This window comes from Lampetra fluviatilis, chromosome 7 (assembly GCF_964198595.1).
Source record: "Lampetra fluviatilis chromosome 7, kcLamFluv1.1, whole genome shotgun sequence".
Lineage (NCBI taxonomy): Eukaryota > Metazoa > Chordata > Hyperoartia > Petromyzontiformes > Petromyzontidae > Lampetra > Lampetra fluviatilis.
The window spans coordinates 16,385,329-16,402,533 of NC_136281.1; the positions used below are offsets into that span (position 1 = coordinate 16,385,329).

Sequence of the window (17,205 nt, forward strand, 5' to 3'; positions counted from 1 at the left end):
ATATGTGTGGAGCAGTGGTGCTCACGCTGCCCTAAGAACCCATGCGCCCGAGTTGGATTGCCGTCTACGGCGATATCCGAACTGGTCGTGGCCTTCCCCTAGGCCGACTCGGCCGCGAATGCGTGGCCCAACTGGTCCGGTGCGGTAACCTAAATCAGAACCGGGGAGACAAAGGCGGCCGGGGAGGTGGTTCGGCTCGGACGACACCAGCAACTTTCGTGCGCCGTGCCGTCCCCTACAATAAACATCATAATCTGCCACGATCCATCCACTGCTGGGTGCCATCCTCCCCCGCGCCAAGTCGCCACGGCTGCATGTCTCTTACGGTTCTGCATGACGCCCAGTCATCGCACCTCGCTCACAGCGGCACATTCCCCACACACGCGATGCGGGCTTTTTTTTTGCGCGCGCGCGTGTGTGTGTGTAGTACGTGGGTCGCACGTACGTATGTCGAAGGTTGCGCTGTTTTGATCGCGATGCGTTCACTTGGAAACGAGGAAGCGTCCTCCCACCCTCGTTCATGAAGCGACGCGCCGTGGACGGCCGCGTCACGCCGTGACGCCGTGACGCGGGGCTCCATCCTCCTCCTCTTCCCCCATCCCCACTCCCACATCCCCGGGCAAACGCCACCACCGCTACCACCCACGTCCCCTGCATAATTACACACGCCAGTACAGCCACTCGCACCGCCAGCGCATCACCCACACAGACACTCACTCTCTCTCTCGGTGTCTCGCACGCACGGACGCGCCCACCCTGCTCCCGGCGCACGCCATCCACATACCCTCCTCGTTACGCGCAGCGGTGTGTTGCCGCGCACACGCCGGCAAACACACAACCCTCCACCCTCGCGCTCGGGCGGAGGCTGTTCACGGTCGTGAAAGGGTCCCCCGAGTTGAAGCGCCGCCTCTGCCGCTGCTGCCGCTGCCGCTTGCGCGAGTCGCGTGCGCCGCCCGGTAGGTGACTCGGCGGCGAGGGTGACCTTGCGTCCTGCACAGAAGCCGCCTCGTCAATTGGCCGCCGCGTGAGGATGGTGGATGGTGGTCCCCGGGCTTCGGTGAGCAGCCCGTGTCCACCCACGGGGGGGGACGCGCGGAGAGCCGCCTCGTAGCGGCTCGCGAGGTGGACACCACGTCTGCGCTGTTGCTTCGCCCCGGAGTGTTTGTTGTAAACGGCCGTCGCGTGTGGATTTAAAGGCACCGACCTGAACAATTCGCCAGGGGCTGTCTCGGGGTTTCGGCATCTTAGGAAGGGCGTGCGGCTTTCATCCGTAGAGTCCCGTCCGTCCATCCAGAGACGATTGCGCTGTGGCAACTGCATCGATCCCCTTGCACGGGTGGTGTTGTTCCATGGCGATAAGATCGGAGGTGGCGACGACTTCCGCTACCGTCACCGCCAGCGTCGGCTTCTGATTCAGCTCGGCCAGGATCAGACGAATTGTCACCTCCGCAAAGCGGCACGTTTATATCATCGCTAACGTCAGCGGCAGACCATTTGTCGGCTTCACCGGCAGAAATCCATCACTTCCACCACCGCCAGCACACTATTACCTTCACTAGCAACCAGCAGCAGCATCCGTCACCACCACCAGCAGAGCCGCCACCACAATCACATCATCCATCCACACTCCCTCCTCCACCGACACCTCCATCGCATTCCCCCCCCGCCCAACAAGCGCCACCGCCACCATGCTGCAGTCCCTGGCCACGAGCTCGTGCGGGAGGATTCTGGAGCAGCGCCGCTCGGCGTGCGTCTTCCTGGGCCTCCTGCTCGCCTACGCGGTCTACCTCGTGGTGGGCGCCGCCGTCTTCTCGGCGCTCGAGCGCCCGGCCGAGCAGGACCTGCGAGACGACCTGCGCAGCCTGCGCACCAAGTTCCTGGCGGACCACCCGTGCGTGCGCGACGCCGAGCTGGAGACCTTCCTCGAGAAGGTCATGGGCGCCAGCAACTACGGCGTGTCGGTGCTCAACAACGCATCGGGGCGCGTCAATTGGGACTTCACGTCGGCGCTGTTCTTCGCCAGCACCGTGCTCACCACCACCGGTAAGCCGGCACTGCCTCGAAGTCCTCGTTTAAGAGAGACAACAACAACAACAGCAGCAGCATCAACCGCCGCTTAGCTCGATGGGCCTCGCCAGCTGGAATGCGGTGCGCGGGTTGAGAGAGCGACGCTCAACGCCCGAGCCGAGCGCGTTTTGTTGACGGAGCGAGTTTAAGCTGTTTGCCTGGCTTGGGTGCATCTGTGACAAAGTGGTGTCGTTTACCTGGGAGGCCCGGGTGATTGGAAGGGATAGTTTTTTTATTTTTTGCAGGGCCCCTGAATGAATCTGCAACTCAAAAGCGCTTGACACGGCATCTCATGGCACCCGTGCCAATGCCCAGCTGTCCCTGTGTGGCACAAAGCGCATGCAGTGTCGGGTCTTTAGTCTGATAGGAGGGAGTCATTTAACTTTGAGGTTTTTTCTCCAATTAAGTAATTTACGGAATATTTACACCATAACGCCAGCACACATGCCCTTGAAAAAAATAACATGGAATCTGTAATGTCCAATATGCATCAGACAACGCGTGTAACCACGGTTAATGCACCTCCAGTAATGACCAGGGTGGCTGCTGGGCACGAACTGCGAGCCTCTGCATCGGGTGGCAAAACCTCCCAAGTTTGGTTGAGGAGTATCGGGTGACATCGTTTGGGAAGGTCAATGCGTTGGCAGTGGCTTCATCATCGGTGGCACCTTCTCCCCCCTGGGAATGGACGCGTGCCCGTGCGTGTGCAGCTTCCTAGGAGAGCGGCTGCAATGGCCATCGCACGTCTTGCCGACGCATTATAATCATCAACACACCTCGTGGTCTCACCCGAGTCTGGACAACCCAAGGTGGATGTAAAAAAGAACTCCTAGAAGTGAAGCTTCGGGATCATTGTTGTATTTGGGTGGCGCAGTGGTTGGCACGTCGTGCTGTGACCTCTGCGACCCGAGTTTAAATACTGACCACGGCTAAAATCAGTGGTGAGATCTCTAGCCTGCTCCTCAGCCACCGACTTCACCAATTCACACTGACCGGCATGGTGAAGTATGGTCAAACAATACCCATGACTGATACAGCACGGGGGAGGCCTTCATCCAACGGTGGATTGACAAAGTTCCTGTATTGACGTTCTGTTAGGATGTCTCAAAGTGTTCCGTCCGCCGTGAGTAGGGTGTTCAACAGACGCTGTTATATGAAAAAAATAAGAATCGGTTTTACCCTTTCTGGCATTAAAACAGTTGTTAAGATGTTCAAACACCAAATAGAAACCTTTTGCAACAAATGGTGTCTGCGTTAACCACACGTACTTGTGATGAACATGCAAACAAAACATGCACTGATAATATATGGCGTTGTCTTTGAAACTGATTGGTCTACACCAGAGCCAGCCTTCTTTGGGGCCAAGTCTCGCCAGTGTCAGACCAGAGAACGCCAAAAGGCGTTTTCTTTCCAGAAAGGGGAAACCCTATTCTTGCTTTTTTATACTTTGACACTGTCAAAAAATGTCCGATGTTAGCCGCTGTGATGCCATGATTTGCCGTCTGAATAAGCTACCTTTTTTCTACTCTGTCATGGCCCTAATTAGGACATTACTGAATTGAAAAGAAACCCGCAATCAGAAAATACTACAAATAATCCTAAATAACAATGGTCCCCGTGCGTGCGATATACTTGTACATGGCCTCTCGGTTGGTTGAATAACAAGGTGGTAGAAATCTACGAAATGCACAAACGTTCACGTATAATTTGTGGCACAGGCAGGGTAGGGCAGGCTTGTTGAGATGGGATTTCGTGAGAAGGAACCACACCATGTCGAGCACACACTGACAGTTTTCCCGATCAACCAGTCCCCCCGATTAAACTGCCCCAAACGCACAAAACAAACTTGGGGCCACCGTGAACAAAAAATTAGCCCATTCAGCAAAACACGGCTTCCTCCACCTACGCAACTTGATAATGATCGCCATGCTGGCATTAAACGCCAAGGATTGTGCGCTTGCTGATTAGCAGGCATGGAAACATGGCTTGTAGACGGGATGAAGATTCATCATTTTTTGGGGTTCCCAACCGGTTTCAAGAATCGATGTATTGGTTTTGTCTCAGCATCACGGCGTTTGTATTATTTCGAATTATGTTTCGTTTTGAATAGTTTAGTTTGCTCCAATTGCCTAAGTAGATCAACGTGATAGCTTTTTTTTGGGGTTAGATCAAGTAAATAAACCCACCACCACCCGACACAGCCAATTAGTAAGGTTTGTCACGTAAACAAAATATGCCAATTTGTTACTAGTACAGCACAATGGTGTGTTGGAGAGTAAACCTACAACATTTGCAATTTGCGTACGACGTTTCACCAGCAATAACAATTATCATCATCAGGCGATAGCCAGATTTATCAACATACCACCAACATAAGTTGTGGATAATCCATTCGTGCATGATTCGATTTGCGTCTCGTGCGAGTGTAAACATCGATTCGTCGCTATACCCATAATAACTTCACAATGTACTCGCTGGTAGTGAACTTTAAAGCACTGCCCCATTTACTGATTGACGGGCATGGGACGTTGCCTTGAGTTGGGATTAGACCCCACAACGATGGGCTGGCACCAACTGCTGACTGAAACATCTACTCCTTGAGTCAGCTTAAGGGGTGGTTCAGCAATGGGCATTCTTCACGGCAGGGAGAGAGAGAGTCGAGTGGAAACTTGTGACTTACAGTTAAGAACCACGTTTTACAATGTGCAGTGTTTGTTTATGACCAATATTTTCAACACAGCTGCCAACACAGTAAGTGCAGCCAACTGAATGTGTGACCTATCAGAGCTTGAGACCCGATGGCTTTCCCTGTGGCCGGGAAGCTTGGCTAACAGCCAGTAAAGGGTTGGGGACCTCTCAGTGGTTTCGGAGAAGGTGAGGTGCGTGTCGGTACACGCTCGTGGCAACACCTGACCCGTGACGCCACCCTCCATCGACACTCAAAATCATCCTCCCAAGCGCGTCACAGGGCGTGCGCGTGCGCGACCGACCTAATAACTCCGCGTCGACATCAACTTCCGCGACCGACTGCGGTACCCGCTTGACCGACAAGACGCGACCGGGGCCCTTGAGCGTGCCTTGTTTTATACCGCGTGGCCAAGCGACTATCAGCCAGCGGTCCTGTGAGCAAACAAACGCGACAGGTTGTTAGGGCCAAGGTGCATTCACGGGGGAGCTGGGGTTGGGCAGGGCAGCGACACGACACGTACAGTGCTCAAACCACATTTCCCTATCGCCTGCCCAAATGGAATTTGCATCAAGCGCTTGGCAAGCCTAATGAGCGTGCCGTAGCGGTGCATCACAATCGGAGAGTCGATGATCACTACATATTCATGAGCATTAAACACATTAGCTGAAATGAGAAGCCTACTTTGGCTTTCTAGGTGGTATATATATGAGGGCCATTACCTGAAAAGTCGCCTAATATATATTTTCAATGTTGAGGCCACACAGTGTTGTCGATGAACGTGTTGAGTCATGAGCAGAGTAAGAAGCGCAGGGGTTGGTCGCTGTGTAACCGTCAAATTTGCCATCACGATTTGGGGGGAGGGGGGTTCTGGATTTGGTTAAAAAAAACTATGACATGCAACGTTTTCGCAAATTAATGTAATCGGGGAAAATGTGATGCACGTATCTCGGGTACGAGAATCGTTTGAAAATGACGCATTGTTACGTGCCGAGAGGCCAGCGGAGTGCGTCTGCCGGCCTTGATCGTTGTGTTCCGCTATGCGCTGAAGCACCGAGCTCGCAGTGCGGGTGCCAGCATTCTCCACTGGCGACGTAAATAATATGCTGGAGTATCTACACGGCCAACGAGCTGAAGATTTGAGCGATGGCCTTTTTTCATCGCGGCCAGATGACGGCGTTTTAAAAATGTGCAGTGTTTGCCGATGGCAAATGCCGTCAGCGTGTGCGTCATTACACAACTGCCAGCACGGTCAGCAACTGCCAGCCTATTAAAGGGACACCGCATCGGAGTTTGAGGAGCCGTTCTTCACAGCTTCGCTCGTGGCTGGAAGCTTTGCGAGCAGCAAAGAAACTTCAGAGGCCCCCCGGTATCCTCTGATTTGCCGTCGATTGAAAATTTGTGGTCGCACGAGGGCAGCCCTGCGAATTGGAACGTATGGTCCGGATGCGTCAAATATGTGGGCAATCATGAGAATAATCGTGAAGTGGCCTTTTTTTAACTCGGGCACCGCACGTCAACGGGAGTCTTGATTCATGATAATCCAGAAAAAGCAAAAGCCGCGAATTGTGCACGTCTTCGGAGGTGAACGCTTGATGAAGGAGGTTTTGTAAGAGAAGGAAGTTGGGAAAGAGGCCAAGAGGCGGAAAAGATATATGCTGGCTTGGAGGGGGCACGTACAGTGAAATGGAGAAAGCTCCAGATTGGACGGGATGGACGGAGATTGGGCCAAGGATCTGGCACTGGGCAGACGACCTAAGAAAACAAGTAGGCCAACCAATTAGGAATGTAATTCAGATAGAAATAAAATATTTTTTTTCAACAGGGATAATTGTCAAAATAATAATAATTTTGATGTAGAAAGCATCCTTTAACAATGCATCTACGAGTGCCATGCATGTAAAGCAGGGACATTAGTGAGCAGTAACCGGAGAGAGAGAGACTCAAGAGAAAGATGGAGAAACTAGAGAGAGCGAGAGGAGGCCTGGCCTTCAGCAGGGACATAAACGTCTCAATCGACAGCCAGTTCGTGACCTCCCAGGGGCAGGAAAGTCCAAATAAAAACCCGGTGGTCACCCCCGGCGCGGAGCCTGGAGCGCTCTGTTGGCGTCAAACGCACTCGATGCACTCGGACTGGCTTTTTCGTCCACACTGGGATGGTGACGGGACATTCCGTGTTGTGTATATGTGTCGGACCGCCGACTAATTCCGCAATTGAGCCACAGCCTGTAGAACTATCGACAGTCAACTACAAAATATCACGCCCAGATGTGCCACGAGCATCATTTTGAAAAGGTTGCCTAATTTGTGGAACCGTCTACTTGTAAACAAATCAAACTTGTTCGGGCTCCTGAAGATTTCGTTTCTTAACAAACTGAGATACAACCAATTATCACGCAGAACAGAAAATTAGAGGCAGATTGGTGATGTAATATATATTTATTTTCTGCGTTTTTTGCATTATATTGGAGTTGTCCTATGGAGAGACTGGCCCCCTGCCAGAGGAACGTGGAATTTACACCCTGGCTCAGGATCTCCAGTAGAGACGAGCAACCACCGAACGTTCTGTTGAGCCTGGGGGGCACCCGAGCCTAACGTGGAGCGGCATCCAACAGCCGAGTAAAACACTGGCAGTGTTCACAGCTGCCAGTGTCAAGTCTGCATCGGCCGGCCACACAAAGCCCGAAGTGTTACTCCTCCGACTGCCACGTCACCGCATTCGGCAGTGCAGGTCAAATAAATCTGTGGGAAACTCCCAGGCCCCCAGACTCTTCGTTTGAAAGCCAGCGAGTTTGTCAGGTGTGACCCACGCAAAAGAAGTCCGACTACTGCTCTCTGCACTTTTTTTTTGTCCCCATCCCACCCCGCGAACGCCTTTGTCCTGTGGGGCGGGAGGCAGGGGGGGCGGTGGCCGCACTGAGAACGCAACTTCTCTGCCAGTCGAGTCTGCCGCACCCAGCCAGGCAGGAAAGAAAACGGCTAGGCGGAGGGAACTGGCAGGAAACGAATAAGGAGCAGCTCCTCGGTTATCGTCACCCTGTGGAATACGTTTGCATCGAGCAGGCATAGCCATGATAACTTATTTACATAATAAAACATCAAGTCGTTTCCCACGAGCTTATACAAATCCCGCTGAAATCAAAGAGGTAGTTTCCATTAACCAAGGCTTCGGTGAAGTGGTGGTGTAGTGGTTGGTGCACTGAACCATAAACCCGGTGACCTGAGTTCTATTCCCAGCCTTGGTCGTACAAACTCCCATCAACCGCCACGACACGGGGAGGCCTTCGTACAGCAGTGGATTGACCGACAAATAAAGGGGCTGTAAGTTTAATTAACCGAGGCGTAGAACGGGAGGGCCGGTTGTGTATGTGTCACTTGTTTGAAAGGCGCAATTACTGTAAGGAGGCTGGGCTGTTGAGAAGTTCCATAAGTCATCACGACGGTGAGTCGGTTGGGGTTTGCGGTCGGTGCTAAACTTCAGCATTTGCTCCCATCTCACAACTGCAGGCCAACCGGTGCGAACACGCGGAAACACACACGCACACACGCACGCACACACACACGCACACACACACGCACACACACGCACACACACGCACGCACACGCACACACACGCACACGGCCTCGCGACCACGCAGACGATCGGTAACATAGCAGCCTTGCCAGAGCCTCCGCGAGGAATCGCCGCACCCACGTCCCCCTCTCTAACTCTGCACCTCGAGAGGCCAGTGGGTGTGTGAGCGTGTGTGTGGCCTCACTACCCAGGGGTCACCGGGAGAGGGCGCAGTTGTGCGGTCCCCCGGAAGGTTTTTAAGATCGGCATGAATTGTGCCCCTCTGTTAACAGTGACCAGGGCAGCACAAATAAAGCATGACCAATCGGATGAACAACACAACCGGAGACGACAAGAATGGATTATCGAACTGAACTATGACCCCGAATCGTGACGGTTTAACGTGGGGTCGGTGGGGAGGGTGCCCGAGCGCTGGAGGCTCAGCAAGCTGCAGAAGGGGCTCTTTACCGGGCCATGCGGAGGCCACTCGGGTTGCCACCTGGCTTGATTTCCCCCCAGGATCGTCCTCATGTCGAGGCAGCTGTTCTGGGACAATCTGCAAGTCTGCATTTACTGCAACGCTTGGACAGAGCCACGTTACATTCACCACGAGAGACAATGCGCTCATATGCAGTTCTCCCCTCTTCCGCTGTTGCGAGATATCATCATCATTATTATTATTTTACCCGTAATATGTCCTGGTGTTTTGTACCTCAGAGGTGGCAATCCTAGAGGCAACATCCAAGACAGCGGTAGTGTCGGGAATCTGAACCTTCACAGAGTAAGACATACACATGAGGCTCGCGAAGCGTTATGGTTTTTATCGGTGAACCGTGTGTGGAAATTGTTTGCCGCTGGCTGGCTGTGGCCCGCCAGTAGGTGACTGTTAATTTATTAATTGATCTTTTATTATTTACGCGTGTATCATTAATTCACGAGTGCGTCTCGTTGTTTGGTTACGCGTCCGCTTTGGTTGTTCTGCCAAACGGCAGCTTTCACGCAAACTCAAAACAGGTCGTCGCACGCGACGCGGACATTTTTAATTGTTGGGATAACGCACACCGTTTACATTTTTTTAAATCTGCAGTAAATAAGTGATTACACAACTTTGCAGAAGGTCCCAACGCGCTCCTGTGGGGGCCACGTAATTGGCAGGCTACAGTTTACAAACGCAAGTGCCCCGGAAAGCCCTTGGGATTCTTTGAGGCTCCCAGGTGGTTCCACTCGGTCTCAAACGTTGCTTACCCGAGTGGCTCTCTGCGTGTCCCAGCGTTTCAGTAAAATGACAAAAAAAAAACAATGCCGCGTGTTGTGTGCGCTCAGCCACCATAGATGAGACCCTGGGCGCGAGTGCAGGCGATTTACGCTACCCGCGTTGAGAGCGGTGGATCTCGTTGCTGGCTTTCTCTAGGCTCGTGACGAATCGCTCCCCCCCCCACCACCACTCGCTCCAATAAACAATTTATTGTTTTGTCTTCTTGTTCGGCGTTTCTCTTGTACAGTTTAGTTTCCGTAACCTAAATGTAACGTTTGCATGGAGCGTCAATAATCGCTTCTCGCACCCACGATTCAATGCACGAATCGCGAGCGGAATTATTGACTTTAGCGACCACACGCCTTCAAATGTCGGAAAACTACGTTCGAACTTCGTTCAAACTTCGTTCAAACGCCGCGCGGCAGCTGATGCGGGCGACGCTCCAGCTCAAGTTCCCCGCCCCCCCCCCCTCCACCCGGTGCGTTCACGGCCGTAACCCCTTCGCTGTCCGCGTGCCCCCACAGGCTATGGCCACTCGGTGCCGCTGTCCGACGGCGGCAAGGCCTTCTGCATCATCTACTCGGTGGTGGGCATCCCCTTCACGCTGCTGCTGCTCACGGCCGTGGTGCAGCGCCTCATGACGCTGGTGACGCGCCGGCCCATCGCCTACATGCAGCGGCGGCTGGGCGCGTCGCGTCAGCGCGTCGCCACCGCGCACGCCGTCGTGCTGGCCGTCGTCGTCATCACCTGCTTCTTCTTCATCCCGGCCGGCATCTTCACGGCGCTCGAGACGAGCTGGAACTTCCTCGAGGCGTTCTACTTCTGCTTCATCTCGCTCAGCACCATCGGCCTGGGCGACTACGTGCCGGGCGAGGCCTACGGGCAGCACCTGCGCGAGCTTTACAAGTTCTGCGTCACCTGTGAGTGGCCTCGCGTGGTCGCGGCGAGAGTGAGACAAATGTGTGTATGTTTGACTTCTTTCGCACCGTACGTAGCTGACCGCGCTCGTCGGAGGTGCGGGGGAAGGAAAACGAAACTAAACACAAAAATCAGTTCTCAAGATATGAGCTTCCAATCTAGATTTTAAAAGACTTAAAAGTGCATAGCTCCAGTAGCTTCCGAATATCGGAAGAGCGTTCCAGACGGCCGCAGAAGCGCATCTGAAAGCGTGCGATGCGGTGATCCCTGGTAAGGAGATGGGGTGAGGGGGGGATGTGCGACATTGGACCCCGATGCTTCACGTTCACTGAGATGGACCTACGTTCGTCTCTTCGCGTAAAAGAAAGCCACGTTTTAGTTTGTCAGCTCCTGCACCTTCCACAGTAATGTTATCCAGCAGCGTTTGTTTGTCAGGCTTGGTTAAACACGCTGGATGTGGACTTTAAGGGGGTGTTCCACCTTCGGGGGGGGGGGGGGCAGGATGTGGGGGCGACCCCCATTTTCAAAAGTAATCGACCGCGATCAATAAACCTGACCGCTTGATCGTCCCGGCTCTAAAATCTTTTCGCCTTCACCCGTCGACTCAGGCTACCTGATCATCGGCCTGGTGGCCATGCTGCTCATGCTGGACACGGTGGGAGAGCTCTCCGAGATCCGCTACCTCTCCGGCATCTTCCACACGGGCGGTCCCGGCGGCAACGGCGGCGACGACGACGACGACCGCATCGGCATCGTGGACGGCGAGGAGCTCCCGGTGTCCACCGTCTCCGACCTCGCCGTCAACGGCGGCGGCGGCGAGAAGTCGAGCCAGCCGCTGGCGTTCAGCGGCCCCGCCTCCACCTACCACACGATGGGCAACGGGCAGTGAGGGCCGCGAGGCCTCCACGGGGTCCCGCGAGCCGGCCGGCCGGGCACCCCCCCCCCCCCTTCCACCACCCGGGGAAAGTGTTCCCCCGCTTGCGGCGTGCGCCATCGCGGACGGTGGTGGCGCGCGGGGGGCCGGGCGGGCGGGTGGTGCTCGGGGGGGGGGGGGGTGAGGCCGTGCGACCGTTCACACCGTCCGCGTGCCTCCGCGTCGCCGTCGTGCGTCCCGCGGGGGCAGTGTGTGGGAGAGTCGGCCCAGCGTGGAGGTCACGCCAATACCTGCAGTTGTCTTTCATTCATAGTAATTAAATCGATGTAAAAGGAAATACAAAGAAATGTAAATCACTAATTTAAGATCGTCTTAAAATAGAATGCTTATAATGTTATTTGCGAATTGTTGTCTTTGTTGTGACTGATACAACAAAGGACACGTCGCTAGGCTTTGAACTATGAATGGGCTGCGTTGTGACCTCTAAGACATCCATCTCATGCCACTCTTGGACATGAAGGAACAACTGCGATTTCTGGTGGAATTTGGACTGGATCTGGGCCACATCTGATGAGGATACAAAGCCAGTGGCACAGCCATCCAGGCTACACGGGTGGCATAGGCCCTGGTGGCAAGGAATACAACTTGGTGCCCTGTTCAATTTCCCTGCGCTGTGTCGGCTGGCGCATGGGCCCCATGTGGTGGCCCCGGTGCAGTTGCAGTGGCTGCAGAATCGCGTTCTAGCTGCGAGTGAGGCAGCGCAGTGCTGCGTTCACACAACCACTGGCAACCACGCCGGCTCGGTCCGATGTATCCAAGTTGGCTCCACGAGCGGGCGTCCCCACCGTAGACCTCCCGGCTTGATCCCATCCCAAGCGAGCTCGACGCCTGGGCCGCTTTGGAACGAGTCGCGAGGTTAAAGGGCCAACCATCACGATTCCTGCAGCGTGGGGATGTAGGCTTGGGCATTGGTGCTGCTCCTGAGTCTGGTTCCCATTGGTCGTGGAAACGTAACACGAGTCGGACCGTCATTGTTGCTACAGTCATGTACAGTATACACGTAAACACTCAAGCTGCCGATATAAAAGCACTGTCCGTAAATAGACCATAAACTTAAGCTGTGTTGATGCATCGTGTCTAGGTACGTGGTCTAATAGCTATTGTTCCATATTCTAAGAGAGGGTTATAAGTGAATCGCCATTGAGAACCAGAAACAAATGAAGGATCGAATGATGTGTACTGCGTACATCCACATGCGCTACTGGCACTGGCGCCCTGCATTATTGGGGACGTGCGTCCTTCCGAGTTCTCTCGCTCTGCTACGCTGGCTTGCTGCCATTTAGCTCACGATGTGTCACCACGCCGCCCCAGGGGGACCGACTTGCCCTGCAAGTTGCCGCATGGAAACGTGCCCAGGGACGCGTACGGGGGGCACTTTCGTCACTCGGTCGGTCGGTCGCTCGCTCATCGGACGGAATAAGCCCGCAGGCGTGTCCGCAGCCAGGACTGAGTGCAGTTGCACGGACGCGGTGGGAAGACCTGAGCGATGACGAATGTACAGTACGTGTGTTGAACTTCTTTCGCGTACCGTACATAGCCAACCGTGCTAATCGGCGGTGCGGACGAGGGCAGAGCGTGACGCACGAACGCTGCTTCCTTCCCGCTTCCTCCCGTGACACGCTCTGCCGAGAGTTCCACCGCACCTTGCGCTACGGTGTTGGTTGGACGTGAGCAAGCCACGGGTTAGTCGGCATCGGGCGAGCGTGGTCGCTGTCAGTCGGAGGCTGTGAGGATGCGTCGAGATCGATCGGTTAATATCGAGTATTCGGCTCGCGATGCGCGCGTTGACCAATGGACGTCCGTCGATTCGTACGCGTTGTACGTGAAGGGTTTACGACACCCACCCCGAAGCCCACGGGAGGTGTGAGCGCGTTCACTGTAATGTTTAGAACATTTTTTGTTTATCACCTGGTCGGGGTGCGTGGGGTGATTTATCTTGTCCGTAATTGTTAGTGTTTCGCGAGCAGCCGCAATGTATGTATGCTGAACTGCTTTCGCCCCTCAATCTCCGATTGGCACGGCGATGTTTTGCGTGCGCGTTGCGAGCGTTCGTTCTGCACAGAGACCCGCGCGCGCACCGGGCGCTTGTGGGAGTTGTCTGCTTTGGACGGTCACGCGACGCGCCGAGATGGGTTTACGGTCCAGAGTCCTGCGCTGGGTGAACGTGCGGGAACCCAGAGAAAGACTTGGTCAAAGTGCCCGCGTTTTTGAGTCGAGGGCCTCTTCATGGAAGTCATCGTCGTCGAGTGAAGTTGAGGGGCAGCGGGGGCCAGTTTTCTCCCAGCAATTGTACAACCTCATCGCGGCCGCTTAACAATGAGCAGGGATGACTATCTTAATGACAGACGAATATATTAGCAGTTTCTTGTCGTAATTAACAATTAAGCTTAAATGGTAACGTTGATGTCTTGATGGGGTACGTAATCTACGTCTGTCATTAACACAAAAAAGCCCTCATCTCAAACGAGGATATCGGCCGTGCGTCAAAAATTATATACATTTATCACATTACGCTTTTGGTCGTAGGCTGGTATATAAACTCACGTTTCGTAAAATAGGTTGTGGTCATGTTGACATCACTAATCGACGTAGAGCGTTGCTGTTTTTTTTGTCGAACAATTTTGAGGAAAAATCACTTTCAATTTCGATTTGTTGTCATGAGCCCTTGGTGCAGCGTAAACGTCTGGACGCCGGTGATTCGGAATGTGCGGCCTGGATCTTGAACTTTCGTGGACGTCGGAGAGGCGAGCCTCGGTGCAATGAGACTCTCGAGGAAGCGCCTTTGCCAACAACAACTGATGGCAAAAGTAGAGAGGGCAGTGCAGCAACATCCATTGTTGTACTGTACTTCTATGCCATCTCCGCCTTCACGAACCCGCACTGAGCAGCGCGACGAAGTGTGGCTAATTAATCCGCACGACCCTGCACACCGTGGCGTGTCGCTCATCCCGCAGCGGATCGATGTAAGGGCTGTTCACGGTATCGATAGGGGGGGTTGTGTTGCTGTCTCTCAGAGCAGCAGCAGCAGCAGCAACTGCGTTGCGCACCAGAGCTCAAGCCAGAACCCGAGAAGGCACGGAAGAGATTGAGAGGCCAGAGTGACCCTTGATGTCGTCGTCCTGCCTCCACCTCGAGTCGCCGCTCCCGCCGGATATTGTCACGAGTAGGGAGAGCCCCGTAACGGTGGATGCTACTCACGCGACCCGCTCGCTTTTTGTTACTTCTTCCCCGGTTTGACATTTGGTGGTCCATCGTTTCGATGTTGGTGCTTTCTGCGTGACTGCTGATGCGTCGATTCTTTCGCGAATCAGTCGGCTTGTTAAGGTGGCCGCAGTTTAGATTTGGTAACCCCCCCCCCCCTCATTGTATTGCCTTGTGCCACCACCTTTATGGTATTGTTGACCCCCCCAATTAGGTCATGCAGGATGGAGCGGTGCGACGTGACGCCCATGCTGGCTTTCTGACCTCCGCTGTACAAACGAACCAACGCCGCTTCCTCCATTTAGTTTTGTCGAGAGCAACGCCACGCGCTTCGTGCAATCACGTCGTTCTCTCGGCTGTTGAACCGCGCCGCTGATAATACCGTAACAAATAATCCTCTCGCGTTGTTTACAAGAGCGCGGCGCAACGGATCACACACAAGGGAACAAACGCAGGGACCTCACGTGTAAGGGACGTCGGTTGAACATGTAACTTGGGGAGCGGCACGCGAATGGCCATTGTCGCGCGTCAAAAAATAAATGTTTTTTGCCGTGTGCGTGAAACGCGATTGCGCCTGTGGGTTTTGTGGCGGGCTGACTCGTGTTGTCACTGCGAACCCGATCGGTTTTGGAATCGCGCAGTGCCCAAGAGTTTTGTTTTCAATAAAGCCGCGTTGGTCATCCTCGGAGGAGACTTTTGCCGACGACTGCACAGAGAACCGCCCCCGTGGAGAGGGTAGCGTCGTGCAGAGTGGCAATGTGGGAGAGGCCCTTCATCCAGCAGTGGATGGAATGTAAATGATGAACGAAAGATAAACAATAAACACTGCAACTGGTATGGCCAAACAGGCCACAACAATGCAAAATAAAATATCTACAAATTACTGAATGTGGGTTTACACCGAGCAAACTCGCCCCCTACAGGAAAACTTGCCAGGGCCCTCCTGAAAAATCTGGATATTGAATTTATTCTGGAGGAATCTGATGAGCTATGAAGCTCATATTTCACAGAATGTCTGGCAGAGTGGAGATTCGGTGAGGCTCTACCAGATAAACCATCATCATCAAAATATTAGGGTGGAGTTGTCAATCCTATCACCAGAACGATTAAACCTGTGTGACGTGTGAACACGACCTGCATACACTCACAAATAGTATTTCTGATGCGCACGCTACGATGCAGGTACAGAATTGCAAGCATGGATTGTCGAGACGGCGAAGGATGACGACGGCTTGCGGAGGCCTTCATCCAGCAGTGGACGGACCATGGCTAATCGTCGTGATCCGGCAACAGCCTCCAACTGAAATCGCGCATCGTTCAGAGTGCGACCATTCACGTGTCCTCGAACGACAGGCGTGGCACCCACCGCGTGTTCACGCCGACCAATTGGGGAATGGGCTTCCGTCACTGTGACCTCTTGCTGACCTGGGAAAGGCAAGAGGCCTGCGCTCGCGCACGCCACCGGCAGAGGGCAGCATCCCCCTGGCCACGTAGTGGGCACCGTCAATTTCGTCATCGCGTTGTGTTTTTTTTTACATCGATCATCCAGAGTCGAATTAGATTGGCATCTGGATATTGAATCGTTGCTGGTGAGACACCGTTTGTCAAAACCGGTCCAGAGTTTCGTGCTTATGCTGAATCGGTGCTGCGAAAATGATGCACTTCCCAGAGGGCTGTGGTACTGATAGGTTGCATAATAATGTGTTTTTTTATGTGAAAAAACGGATTTGTGAAGCAGACATTGTCTACTGATCCACTGTGGTATTTTAGTCAAGTCCGAAGTGATATCTATGGATATCGTGATATCTATTTATATATATGGATATGATATCTATGGATATCATCCAGCCATTCTGATAATATTGGGGAGCACAATCCCCGACCCCAATCTTATCAGCCAACACTCATAAATCACCTGAAAACATCTTGAAATAAAACCCAAATGGAGGACCTTTCTGATAGAGTCCTAGGACTCAGCGTGGCATTTCTGGATAAATAAATAATGATTAATAAATTATTAGATTAATTTAGTATATATCAGGTCAGCCAATCAGTAAAATCAGTAAATAACTGTATATACATATACGGTATTGCGTTAGGCCGTGATACGATATCGACAATTATAATGTGGGGTTTGCCTGCGTGTACTGCGGTCTTGAGTAACGCTATAATATTATCCCAAGTTTGCATCTTCATTCTGTCTCGTCAGTCACCCTCATCGCTGACTTCAGTGAAAACAAACACCTCGTTGAGAGGACATTCATCACGAATGTAGGTCTCCTCTCGAAGGGCGTGATGACATCACAACGATGAAGAACCTCGTAATCTCAAGGAGACTCGTACTTTGGGAAATGGCCCTTCTGCAGAGGAGAGATGACATGAATTTGGTAACCCACACTTCATAACGTTCCGAGTAATGAAATAAAGAGACCGAAACATCTGTCTCTCTCAATAAAAAAATCAAATGTGTTCTTAGTCCATCAGCTTTTCGACCTTCTGACCTAATGTTTTCCAGCTGCATTTGTTTAAATACGCAAACTCTGGATTGGTTTTGACCTCTTGGGTTTCATCAGCAGCCATGGCTTGGAAA

General features: G+C 53.1%; 1 protein-coding gene across 1 annotated transcript; it reads left to right on the forward strand.

Annotated features, from left to right (window-relative positions):
* Positions 1-575: 575 nt before the first annotated feature.
* LOC144933651 (potassium channel subfamily K member 1-like) lies at positions 576-15,183 on the forward strand. The gene is made up of 4 exons (XM_078858686.1): positions 576-2,043; positions 10,087-10,482; positions 11,089-11,446; positions 11,540-15,183. Exons 1-3 carry the CDS (start codon positions 1,689-1,691, stop codon positions 11,367-11,369), a joined length of 1,032 nt encoding a protein of 343 aa, XP_078714812.1. The 5' UTR covers positions 576-1,688; the 3' UTR covers positions 11,370-11,446; positions 11,540-15,183.
* The last annotated feature ends 2,022 nt before the right edge of the window (positions 15,184-17,205 follow it).

Excerpts from the sequence above, each read along its gene's own strand:
- LOC144933651 (XM_078858686.1), top strand. The coding sequence starts at position 1,689 with ATGCTGCAGTCCCTGGCCACGAGCTCGTGCGGGAGGATTCTGGAGCAG. Across the intron at positions 2,044-10,086 it reads CACCGTGCTCACCACCACCG|GCTATGGCCACTCGGTGCCG; the intron begins GTAAGCCGGCAC and ends GTGCCCCCACAG. Across the intron at positions 10,483-11,088 it reads TTACAAGTTCTGCGTCACCT|GCTACCTGATCATCGGCCTG; the intron begins GTGAGTGGCCTC and ends CCGTCGACTCAG.